The following is a 13,026-nucleotide window of genomic DNA, read 5'->3' as shown; positions in this document are numbered from 1 at the left end:
GGGGAGTTTCTGACTCCCAAACCATCTCCCCAGTTCCTGGGAGCTGAGTCCCCAGTTCCTGGGAGCTGAGTATCCAGTCCTAGGAAACTCCCTGCTATTCCTACTCAGTGGATAAAACAGCTGCAGATTCTCACTTTTCACTGGCTGTGGTAGTTTGAACTGAAGCAAAAAAAATCCCAATATTTCAACATTTAGGGACAAAAATCAGTTGTTTTCTAGTTTAAATAGCAATTTCCATGAATCCATACGTCATTAATCAAATAATAATATAATTATGAATTTAGATATTTTCCATTCAATTATGTCATGTATTTCTTTCTTTAACAAATGTTGCTTTAAATATCAAACGCTGTTTTTATCATCATCTATTGTCTGGCTGAGAAATCCTGGAAGCTGTCATTCTTCCTGCTCACAGCTGGCGTTTAACTGGAATCCGTTCTGTAAACGTTTTTCCTGAATAAGTCAATATCAGGACTGTGTGTATGCCTGTGCGCATAATTACAGATGCGCCATTCCTCCTAAGCTGTCATTAGAAAAGGGAATGGGAATGACTCCAGGCTACAACCACCGCTTGCGGTTACGTAACATGCTCTTCTCGGATCCTGTCTTATCCCGGAGACAGCTGAAAACTCCCCGGACCAACACTGCCTTTTGTCTGAGGAAATGTTGCTCCTTACACGCCTAGAGGAGTTTAATATTTGTTTTCCCAAGAGGCAAATATATTTTTTCTTTCGTTTTGAAAAAAACAATCGCCTCCGTGTTGCCTTTGTTTGTCTGGCTCGCTGTGTTTGGGTGCGCGGATGTGCTGCAGTTCCCTGAGTGTCCGTGTGAGGGCGCAGTGAGCCTTCCTTCTCCTATCATCATCCAGGGATGCTGCTGGCCCTCAGACAAAAGAGAAAATTATATTCAGAGCTCTACAGCAAGAGCAGGGCTGGAGGATTTCAAGTGTAGGAATAGATCTCGACACATCATATGAAATAAATGATAAACAAGTGTGGGCATATAAGAAGTGATACCAAGGTGTTGAAATAAATAAATACAATACTAGATTTGGAAACATTTTTAATCATTAACCCCAGTTCAATGTTGATCTAACATTTACTTGTCTTTCTAAAATAGAGTCATGAGCAACATACATTTCTTGTATCAATGTCCAATAAATAAATGAAATATTTGAGGTGTGTGTGTGTGTGTGTTTGTGTGTGGGGGGTTGGTTTAAAAACACTGCCCTTCACTTGGATTTTCAAACCCCCGGTTCAGCTGTAGCCTATCACCCAACCTGCTGCGGTGCCCTTGAGCAATCTGAGCAAGACATCAAATCACTAACAGCCCCTGGGTTACTTCGACTGTTTCATGATCTAGGGTCTGACATCCCAGTGGAGGGATAGGCGGGAGAGAAGACCTGAGGCTGCCAATATTATACATTGTCTTTCTTTATTCCTTTCCTTCACACTATGTCTTTCTTGCTCGCAATGTTTAGGCTGTTTTTCTCGATTCACCTTGAAAGAAAGCTCCCAGCCAGCCTGTCTCCCGCGCCGCATCAAACCCAGAGCCCGACTGTACCACCCCCCAGCCTGGGGAGGGAGGAGTCAGCTCGGCTCCCGCAGAACTGAGTGTATAACACTCTTCAGCCAGCCACAATGTGTGTCAGAGGACTGTCTGTGCTCCCTAAGTAGATGACTGCTGTAAATCTGGTGTCTGTATTACTGACTGCGAGATAGGAGAAAAATTGGATCGCACTTTATCATCCCAAGTCAGGACAAGGTGAGCATCTTCTCCTTCCAGCGCGAGATACAGAAACGTGTTTTTATTTCCTAACATGTTTCACACAAAAAAGAGTCTCTATTAGATTTGATTGTTGTCATTTCTTATGTTTTTTTTCTGTAAACATGTCCTTTTTCACATTTTTGGCATGTTTAGTGACTTGTGATCCCATGAGTCGTTTGGCACACTGTTACATTTACGCACATTCTCCTGTGAGATTTGTGCGATTTTTATACCTCACAGAGGAGTGAGTGTGGAATTTAGTGGAGCAGACTGTGTGTCTGTGTGTGGGCTTAGACTCGGGGTCTTTCTGCAGTGTAGTTTTCAGGTGTGATAGAGGACAGAGTGAATGTGGAGAGGCGCTCTTTTCTTTTTTGGAGACTAAAGTGTCTTTTGTTCCTTTTCAGGTTTTTCGACTGTGGGATAGAATGCCAGCAATCGCAAGTAAAAACTCAGATATGGAGTTTGACTCGTTACAACCGTGTTTCTACCCGGATGAGGACGACTTCTACTTCTGTGGTCCTGACTCTGCGCCACCGGGGGAGGACATCTGGAAGAAATTCGAGTTGTTGCCCACTCCGCCCCTCTCCCCGAGCCGAGCCGCGCTACCGGGGGAGCCGGCGGCTGCCTCCCCGGAAGCAGACCCCCTGGGCTTCGGCTTGGGGGACCCACTGGACTGGGCTTCTGAGATGCTGCTTCTGCCCGAGGACGATATCTGGGGGGCGTCCGACGATGGGGACCTGTTCGGCTCCGCTTTGGATAATAACCCCAACAACATCATTATCCAGGACTGTATGTGGAGTGGCTTCTCCGCCAGGGAAAAGCTGCAGCGTGTGGTCACTGAGAAACTCGGCAAGGCTATTTCTACTGCCACGGGAGGTGCCAGGAACGTGTGCGTCAAGGCACCGGAGGTTGTGAGCCGCAGCTCGGTGTCAGAGTGTGTGGATCCGGCGATAGTGTTCCCCTTCCCGGTCAACAAGAAGAACAGCAGCAGCAGGGACTCAACCGGGAGCGTAAACACACCCACAACCCACGAAAACGCTCAAAGTGACTCCGGTAAGAACCTAAATTCGCACAAAAAGCTTTTGTGTTCATTTGTTTGTGTAATCTACTGCTACTGAAAGATCATGGTATTATTACCATTTTTATTTTTTTTAACATTTTGATTCGTATTGTTGTTATTATTATCATCATCAAGCTATTACTGGAGTGGCTGGAGCTTGTTCATATGACTGGCCCAGAATCGGATTATCTTGTTACATTCCACGCACGCACACACACACACACTCACAACAACACACATACACATTGGAGTAGGGAGTAGTGACACAGTGAACGAGGTTTATGTAAGCAGCGGGCTCTTCATCCGGCAGATGGCAGTAAAATGGGGAATTGTGTGCCTTCCTGAACTCAGTTGGCACCCCGAGCCAAACAAAAAGACAACACACTCCCTGACTGCAGCCGGTCCCGGGTGTAGGAGGGGAAGATAAAAAAGTGTTCAATAATGTGATGATCTGATAAAGTGTCTGGTTCACGGTGCTGTGAAGGCTTTCATTACGCATGGATTAAGGGACAATTTGACGCACAGTGGGTGATAAATTGGCACTTATTTTGGACAGCCTGTACTAACTGCTGTCTTCAGTAAAGTCGAGTTAAACATTTTTTTTTTTTTTAAAACAGAAATACACTTTAGTACAATGAATGGATGATCAGAACAACCCATAGACTCGGGGATATAGAATGGCAATCCTCTTTCCCTGCTTATTCTTAGGAAGTAGTTTTCGTTTATTTTGGGAAATTAGTTCTGTGTGTATTTAATCGTCCTAAGACTACATCCCATCTATTACCGCCTTCGAGTTTCCTAAACAAACACTCACGAGCTCTTATCAGCGTGTTTTCGCTGCGAAACAGCAGTACAAAAGGCCTCCAGCTTGGCACAGAGGGCAGACCCAGCCAGTCTTGCCAAACACCTCCTCCACCGCGAAGAAAAGAGGACGGAGGAGGGCTCTGGCTGCTTCTTTTAGGGGGGTGACAGCTTTGAACGAGCGCTCCATCTCGACAGCTGTCTCCCTGGCTCTGCTCCAGCTCGGAGGCTTAAAGGCTGGTGATCCGATCGCCTGCCGCCTAAAGTCCGGCGCACAGCTCCCTCCAGTGCGCTTCCGCAGCTAGCAAGCGCCTCTCTTTGTGTTGCAGGCGTTATTTACCTTTTCATCAAAGAGACACAGACCGTACAAGCTACAGTGTAGGATTATCCCTGTAATTATAAAGCTTAGTATTACTATTCAAGATGCCTGCATGGGAACAACCCACTCTAAAACTTAAGACAGTGGCACATAAACATGGCTGATATTTTATTCAACCAGGCAGAGGTGGTTGTTATTCTATTTATGCTATTTCCAGCTCCAAAAAATGAGCTGTTCCATGAGTGAAACAGGGAACCACTAAATCCCAGCTTCACATGTGGCAAAGCCAGCCACGCCCCCTCATCCATCCAGCTGTGCCCTGCTTTGTTTTGATGGCAGTGCCAGATTGAGTGTGTGTGTGTGTGTGTGTGTGTGTGTGTGTGTGTGTGTGTGTGTGTGTGTGTGTGTGTGTGTGTGTGTGTGTGTGTGTGTGTGTGTGTGTGTGTGTGTGTGTGTGTGTGTGTGTGTGTGTGTGTTGAGACAGCACACTGGTGCAGCGGTGTCTGAAGTGGGTTACTGTAAACTGTAAAATGCCACACTCTTCAGATGCTCCTGAGCTGATAATGAGAGCCATTATCACAAAGGCATTTTAACTGGGCCTCACACTCTCTGGCTCATGATTGGCAACTTCCTCTCATCTTCAAAAGGCGCCAGTCCCTGATAAGTCTCAGCTGCTCAGCCTGATTCCAGCGCAGGTATTAAGAGGAAAAGCTCAGCGAAAAAGAAGCGGGAATTAGTTTTTTTTTTTAATAACTTGATCAGAGGTTACATTTAAAGTGAAGTTCTTAATGCCTCGCACACAGTCAGGTTAATTGCGCTGATAGACTGAAGGCATCAGACTGAAACTGTCTCACCGGAGAAGATTAAGAGAAGTTTTGAAGGAGGGATAGAGAATGAATGGCAGAAATCCAGCCTGTCTGCTCAGCTCTGAGACTGAACGTGTCAACGCCTGCAGAGCAGATTAGTAGAGGAGTGACTGACACTAAGCATTAAGGGGCTTCTGCTTATGCAAACAGCGTTGAGCAATGCTCTCTCTCTCTCTCTCTCACTCACACACACACACACACACACACACACACACACACACACACACACACACACACACACACACACACACACACACACACACACACACACACACACACACACACACACACACACACACACACACACACACACACACACACACACACACACACACACACACACACACACACACACACACACACACACACACACACACACACACACACACACACACACACACACACACACACTGATCTCACTCACACAGATACCTGTCACCTGCTGGTACATAGATGACATAGTGGGAATACTTGTTGTGTCAGAGAGATTAAGTCACTAACATTCTGCTTTTTCTTTTCCCAGAAGACGAAGATGACGATGATGACGATGATGACGATGATGAAGACGACGACGAAGAAGAGGAGGAGGAGGAGGAGGAAGATGAGGACGAAGACGAGGAAGAGGAGGAGATTGATGTGGTCACAGTAGAGAAGAGGCGCTCCTCAATCAACAAGGCGTCTCCATTGACGACGGGTACGGTCACCATCTCTGTGCATCCCAAGAGCCAAGACGGGCGAGGGTCCGGCGCCTCGAGTCGGTTCGTCAGCCGGGCCCCTCAGGAGCTGATCCTGAAGAGGAGCTCGGTCCACCAGCAGCAACACAACTACGCGGCCCCCTCCCCTTACGCGTCAGACGACGACCCCAGCCCGCCCCCAAAGAAGCAAAGGACAACAGACTCACCTCGACCCCCCACCAGAACCATCTCCTCCTCCTCGTCCACGTCCTCCTCCATGTCCTGCAGCTCGTTCTCCGGCACATCGGGGGTCCGCAGCAAGCGCAGCCACAGCGGAGACAGCAGCCCGCGCGGCAGCTCCGACTCAGAGGACAGCGAGCGTCGGCGCAACCACAACATCCTGGAGCGCCAGCGTCGCAACGACCTGCGCTCCAGCTTCCTCACGCTGCGCGACCACGTGCCGGAGCTGGCGCACAACGAGAAGGCGGCCAAGGTGCTGATCCTGAAGAAGGCCACCGAGTACGTGAGCTCACTGGAGACGGAGGAGATGAGGCTCCAGCAGGAGAAGGACAGGCTCCAGGCCCGCTGGCAGCAGCTGATGCGCAGGCTAGATCAGGGGAGGACTCGCTAACAGACAAACCACTACAACACAGAAACACTCACATATACCCTGGAAGACCCCTCCGCCTCCAACCAGTCTGAACCACAGTTAGGCGCACACACATAGGCCTATACACTACGGCACACACACATAGGCCTGCATATCTGTCGTACACACACAATCATCTCAGAGGACGTTTATCTACAGATGCCCACACACTCACACACACGGAGGAGAGGAGGGGGGGTCTCCGGGGGGATGCTCGGACTTTCACTGCCGCCACTTTTTTTGCACATTTGTTGACGTTAAGAATGTTAAGGGTTTACTTTTTCAATCCAGTCACATTGAGGAAAGATTTTAAAAAAGAGAAAATAATGAGAAGGGGAGAGGACACACTTTGTTCTGGTCTTCCCCCTCCTCTGGGTTTTTTTATATCATTTGTATCTTGTTTTTTTGTACTCACTGTGACACCAGCCTGGAATCAGGTGATTCCCACAGGGATGGGTGTAAGAGGGCACTTTGCTTGGAGAGTTTCACTACAAGACGCAGCAGTGCACACTTACTTTGCCTTCACCACTGCAAAACTGAACGAGACTTTGACGACTGAGGCGTTATGGGTCACATAAACAATGCCACTACAGGTTCTCTTTCACTCACTCCTCCCTCACACTGGTGCTCAAACCAAGTCAGTGGATGTATAACTGCGCACCTTGCTAGCCGACACTTTTGTATATAACAATAGTGTACAGACAAAATAAACTCAGATCTGCCTTGTTTTGTAATACATTTTGTCCTTGTTTTTTTATACATGTCAGGAAGCTGCCAATAACTAGACTGGAAGTTTATATACCTTTAAAAGTACTGTAAGGCCTCGATTTTTGAGAGTCATGACCTTTGTAATATAACAATATATTGTTTTTTTTTTCTTCTCTCTTACTTTGTATTGTATCATATTACTAATTCTACACACCTTTATGCTTTTAGTGTGAACATACTAAATTTGATACTTATATTTTCGTATGAAAATGAGTTCCGGTAGATATCACTTTATCTCGTCTTTTTTTTCTCTTTTATCTCAAATTCTTTTGTACAGCAAATGTGTTTTATCCTGATGTACCTGGCCTTCTTCTTTATTCCTCTTTTGTTTATATTTGTAACTATCGGGTGCATAGAACTGGGTAAACGGATATAAGATGTTTGTTTTTTTCACTTTTAAAATGTACATTTAGTGCTGCAACTCATAGCACTTTGAAATACCTCATTTTGAAAAATAAATAGACATCATAAAACACTCACACTTTGCCTCTGTTCCTCTTTATTGTCCCTGACACTGTGGATACCACCTCTGACCCCTTCACCCTTACATAATGTTCCCTTTGTCTGCTTTTATTCTTTATTTTCCTCTACATTTCCGCATTTGTTTTTCTCATCCTGACAAAGAAATAAAGAGTATCTTCTGAATCCTCTCTGTCTCAGCCCCCTGCGGCTACCTCCCCCTCTGTAGCCTCTCAAACCCACCCACGCACACACCTACGCACACACACTTCAAGTGCACGGGAGCACACATACACACACTCTCCGTTTCCCTCTCTCACCGACACAGCCCCTTGCTACTACATTGTTCAGGCTGTTGCCATGGAAACTGGAGCAGCTGCTGAGTGGCAGACAGCGAGAGTGAGTCTTTTATTTGTCTGTTAGTAGTCTGTGTTTCTGCCTGCATGTGTGTATGAATGTCAATGTCTGTATGTGTGTGTACCTTTTGTTCCCGGGCTGTGTGTGGCCCTGATTTCTCCGGCGTTGTGCTCTGCCCTGATGCCAGGACAAGGCTGGATACTGTTTACCAACATCAGCCACATGGCTCTGGCCTCCTCCCCTCTTTCCTCCTTCCCTCTGTGCCTACAGTGCCGGGCCTTAACCCAAATATGTGCCACTCAGGAGTCTGGCCAGGCGTTCTCTGGAGATGGCTGAAAGAGAAATCTGTTGCCACGGTCAGAGTAGCCATTCAGCACGACAGTGTGTTCACAGAGGGAAGGATAAAAAAAGAGTTGCCGAGAGGGGAATTAACAGGACATAAAAACACACATTGTTGATGACTTTGATTAATCCGTTTTACCTAAAAGAAGAAGCAATGACTGCATAGCAAACTTCTGACAGGGGGGCCCTTTTTTCTCCGTCAAAAACGATATATTACTTAATGAGCGTGTTACAGTACTAGAGTGTAAATCAAACACTTCATTTTTTCAGTGCCATGTTCTTTACATTAAACTGCTTAGGACCCCATTCATCCATAGAATCAGGACCCAAATGATCCAGAGGTATTTTCACAGTGAGATACAGCGCTATATGAAGACTGATGACTTTGTTTTGGAGTTGAGACAGCCCAAGACTGAGCCTCTCTGTGGGGGAGTGGAGCTGGTGGATTACATAACAGGAGTCTGGTGGGTCTGGTGTCTTTGTGCGCACTTACTGTTCATGTGTGTGTGTGTGTGTGTGTGTGTGTGTGTGTGTGTGTGTGTGTGTGTGTGTGTGTGTGTGTGTGTGTGTGTGTGTGTGTGTGTGTGTGTGTGTGTGTGTGTGTGTGTGTGTGTGTGTGTGTGTGTGTATGGGACAGGATCTAGTGTCTTTGTGTGTGTATGTGTGTCCTCTCGTGGGACTTCCCCTTACCATCTGCCTAATGGCTTATCCTGCTTGGTTATAGGATGAAAACAAGTTCATGGACAATAACATCCCAGAGAGTTTTTTTTTTAAAGAAAAACAACATATTGCAGCCGACAGAGGCAGTTTGCTTCAGATGGTGAGATTAACTCTGACATTCAAACAAAATCAAACACGCCGACATAAGTGTGTGTGTGTGTGTGTGTACTGCTCAAACACACACAAACACACAAGTCGCAACAGTGTCCAGTGCCACATTTCCCGCCCACACACCCCGAGTTAAACAAACATAAAACCGTACACCTCTCAGCTGTGCGCACACTTACACACTCTGGCTTCCTCTTCAACCCCCCCCTTACACACACTCATGTGCTCACACGCTTCAAGAACAGTTAAGCTATCTCCTCTCTGAAATGAGGCTAATTGTTTGAGGGAAGCTGGCGTTCAGGGAATAGCAGTCTCCTGCGTTAAACAGACATATGGCCGTGGCTTTTCCCTGATTAATACCCATTATCCCTTTGCCCACTGGCCGCCTGGCTGAAGCTGCCCAGACACACACACTCACACAACTCTAATGGGCTTACAGTCGGCTGATGGATGTACATTAAAGCTGGACATGAGCTAAAGGGGCATGTTTGTGTGTTTCCTGTGCGTCATGTCATCTGTTTTGAGATCTTCATTACAATTGGCATTAATTGACACAACATTTCTATTGTCCTGTTGGACACCGGATCAGTATTCAACATGTTAACCTTCCCATATGGAGGAAACAATGGCTGCTGTGTGTGTGTCGATTCACAAGTGTGTGTGTGTGTGTGTGTGTGTGTGTGTGTGTGTGTGTGTGTGTGTGTGTGTGTGTGTGTGTGTGTGTGTGTGTGCGCACCTGCAATGTGCCCAATCTCTGCACAAAGGCATGCCCGTCACCCATGCGCCTCTCTGGGCTCCGCTTGCCAAAAGCCCTGCTATCAGTTGAGGTGTGTGGGTGTGTGTGTGTGTGTGTGTGTGTGTGTGTGTGTGTGTGTGTGTGTGTGTGTGTGTGTGTGTGTGTGTGTGTGTGTGTGTGTGTGTGTGTGTGTGTGTGTGTGTGTGTGTGTGTGTGTGTGTGTGTGTGTGTGTGTGTGTGTGTGTGTGTGTGTGTGTGTGTGTGTGTGTGTGTGTGTGTGTGTGTGTGTGTGTGTGTGTGTGTGTGTGTGAGGGGGCTGTCACCATCTGTTGTGAGGTCCAACGTGGTCACAGGTGCTTAAAAAATGGTGCACTTTGGGGTTTTGGTAGGTAGTGGGGCCAGATACAAGTAGGGTATCAGGGGGTATTGGGGCAGAAAACATGGATGTTTGTGTGTGTGTGGGTGTGTGTGTGTGTGTGGTGGGGGACGAGGGGCAGTTCCTCGAGGGAACTCTTTGCCTTAACTGAGTAATATGCAGCCCTGACAAAGAGCTGTGGAGCTACAGTAATTGCAGAGCACATAGTGGACAGGGAGGGAGGGAGGGAGGGTGAGAAGGGAGAGAAAAGGAGGCCAGAGTGTTTGATCAAAGTTTACCAAAGTCTGAGGAGATTTGCATACAGATGGTACTGTAGCCCGGCCCCCGGAATACCTTTCCCTCTCTTTATTTCTCTTTCTTCGTCTCTCTTTCCCTCTCTCACACACACACACACACACACATTCACACAAATGTAATAGGGTTTCATTGAAGAAACCATGAATAGCCTTTCAAGAGCGTGTTCTGAGGAAGAAACGGCCTTGGCTGCACAACACAGCACCTTCAGAAAGAAAGAAAAAGCGAGGGAAGGAAAAAAAGGACAGATAAAAAAGAGAAAGGCAAGGATTGAGATAGGGACGGAACAAGAGAGAATGGTAACAATGGAAAGAAAGAAGAGGAAAAGCCTCAGTGAAGCACTAATTATTAAAACAAATTCACCCAGGGAAGTTTGTCTTTCAGTAACCATGACATAAACATGCGCCCACTGGTATAATAATGCTGACATGCTTTCCCCGGGACATCAGTCCATATTGATTTTGAATGGCATTGTTGTGTGGGCATTGATCACACAAGTGTTGCCCTCTTATGTAAGTTACATGTCTCTTTGAAGTCATTGTTTTGAGGCAAGCTTCTGGCAAAAAGCCTGCTGTGCCAAGCGTCCTCGCAATGTGCCTGCCAGTGCCTGAGCGCCTACGCAACATGACATCCAACAGTTAAAGCCACAAGCATGTCCAAAACCAGCCCCAACTCGCTGTCAAGCTGCCGCATTGTATAACTGTATATTGGACCATTAGTTTCCAGGGTTTATTGTTTGAATATCAACAGCCATCTCCATCACCATGTTACACGCCTTAAATTAAGAGACACACAGCTGTCAGTGAGTCATTTATCAAGCATTTATTTCAAAACAGTGTTTACAAAGTGCCTCACAGAAGATAGAAAAGGCAATAAAATATAGGATACAAATTGCACAAACCACAGATGATTGCCTATACTTAAAAAGTAGATTTCAAAACACCTTATCTCATTAACTAGTTGTATTTAGCCATGTATAATATATATATTTGGTTTTATGTGATGAAGTTTTGTGATTTCAGCTTCTGAGTTCTCTGAGGCCATTTAAAAATAAAGTAAATGGAATTTAGTTTGTGGTTTTCACAGCACGGTACTGTATATGTTAAAAAATTGAAATAGCAGCATGTAACTAAAGTGGAACAAACCACAGACCATGTTGTGAACTTTAAGTAAGGTTATTCATGCCTTTTTAGAGATTTGACAGGAAAGAGATGAAAAGAAAAGAAAGGAGAGACGGGAGACCACATATCGCAAGGTTGACTTTCAGGTTCAGCGTTATAAATCCCTACACCGTTAGCAACAGGGAACCGTTTACATTGGAACTACTTTAGTCCGAAAAAGGAAACAAACCTGTGGAAATAGTACTGTTTCCAGGACACTGTTCAGGAAGTAAAACACTGCTGGTGAATTTCTTTCAGTGTATTTTGTCCAATTCTGAACCACAAACCAGTTCACTTTTATTATTGGAGTAAAGGCAGAAACCCAGAAAAAGGACATCTTAAACCTGAGCAAACAAAGTGACTATTACTTTGACAAGGAAGGAAATGAGTTGTCACCCGGACTGACCCATTTCGTCACTGCTATACATTGTTTGATTGATTTATTGTTGAACATGGGTGGGCTATAATAAGCATTTTTTGTAATCAGCATAAACAAGCAGGTCCAATGTAAATATTGGGATTTAAACTGACAACAGGGCTCATTAATGTAGTGGACATAAGTCACTGAAAGACATATCCTCTATGTTTACATGATTACTACTTCTTTAAATCAAGTGTGTGTGTCTATTTGTGTTTGCACAAGAGTAGGGTTGGTACCGGGTTTGTGTGTATGCGAGTGCACACCCACGCCTCCCTTTGTGTATGTGTGTTTATGCATATGTGCTCGTGTTAGTGTGTACCTGTGTTTATTTGGAGTAATCACTGGGGCGCTTCTGTGTTTGTACATTTGTACTGAGATTGATTCATGACTGCTTCTCCAGAGGAAACAGATAACAAATGGTTTTCTGGTCCAATAAACACCGTCTGCCTGTAAACTAAATGAGACTAAACGAAACCATCCTCTGCAGCGTTCAGTAAGAGGCTGGATGGATGGCTGGCTGGGGGGCTGTCTTCACAAAGGTAAAACTCCTAGAGAGACATATTGATTGAGGGCTAATTGTGGAGAGCGAGTGTCACCTCAGGCCTTCCAGACTCCCCGGTGGTTTACGCAACCAATCAATGAGTTTGTGTTTAAATGGGGCCACGTCCAGCTTTTACACATTTCAAAAATCCCCACAACAAACGGTCCCTTCTATTTTTATCAGTCAATATGCCGCCAAACATTTGCCTTATAGAATATATGAGTAGGAAACCGGGGTTTATGTATGTGTGTACGAGGAATCTTGGCAATTACCATTCTCCCTTGTGATGCAATGTTTGATTTATTGGTCATTTGGGGAGCACTGTGGGATGAATTAGGGCTGTGTATGATCGTTAGTGAGTTAGGATGATCTGCCCCTTGACCTTAAGGTCTGCTGGGAGGGGAGACAGTGAGGATTGGGGATTAAAGAGGTAAACCTATTAAAACCCAGATTTGTGTAAAACAGTACACATTAAGGGTATGGATAATCTGCCTCGTTACAATATATTTTATTATATAACAGTGCTAGAACAGTACAAATTACACCTTGTGTCCTAACAGCATTACATAAAATCGGACGCTCTCTGTCCTCACTTAATCCGTTAAACG

The 13,026-nt window shown here is 45.6% G+C and overlaps 2 protein-coding genes across 4 annotated transcripts in view; one reads left to right on the top strand and one right to left on the bottom strand.

Annotated features, from left to right (window-relative positions):
• eva1aa (eva-1 homolog A, regulator of programmed cell death a) overlaps positions 1-13,026 on the bottom strand; it is a 224,794-nt gene that overhangs the window by 138,734 nt on the left and 73,034 nt on the right. The gene's annotated exons all lie outside the window — the stretch shown is intronic.
• mycn (MYCN proto-oncogene, bHLH transcription factor) lies at positions 1,154-7,385 on the top strand. 2 transcript variants are annotated; one of them, XM_079643498.1, is made up of 3 exons: positions 1,154-1,764; positions 2,172-2,820; positions 5,340-7,385. In XM_079643498.1, exons 2-3 carry the CDS (start codon positions 2,193-2,195, stop codon positions 6,116-6,118), a joined length of 1,407 nt encoding a protein of 468 aa, XP_079499624.1. In that variant the 5' UTR covers positions 1,154-1,764; positions 2,172-2,192; the 3' UTR covers positions 6,119-7,385. The 2 variants fall into 2 exon arrangements, with proteins under 2 accessions (XP_079499624.1, XP_079499623.1); XM_079643497.1 differs by having other exon boundaries at positions 1,265-1,764; positions 5,337-7,385.

The sequence above is a fragment of the Notothenia rossii genome (assembly GCF_949606895.1).
Source record: "Notothenia rossii genome assembly, chromosome: 8".
Classification (NCBI taxonomy): Eukaryota; Metazoa; Chordata; class Actinopteri; order Perciformes; family Nototheniidae; genus Notothenia; species Notothenia rossii.
Note: the sequence above shows the minus strand (reverse complement) of the source record. Positions and strands in the feature narration are given on the sequence as shown.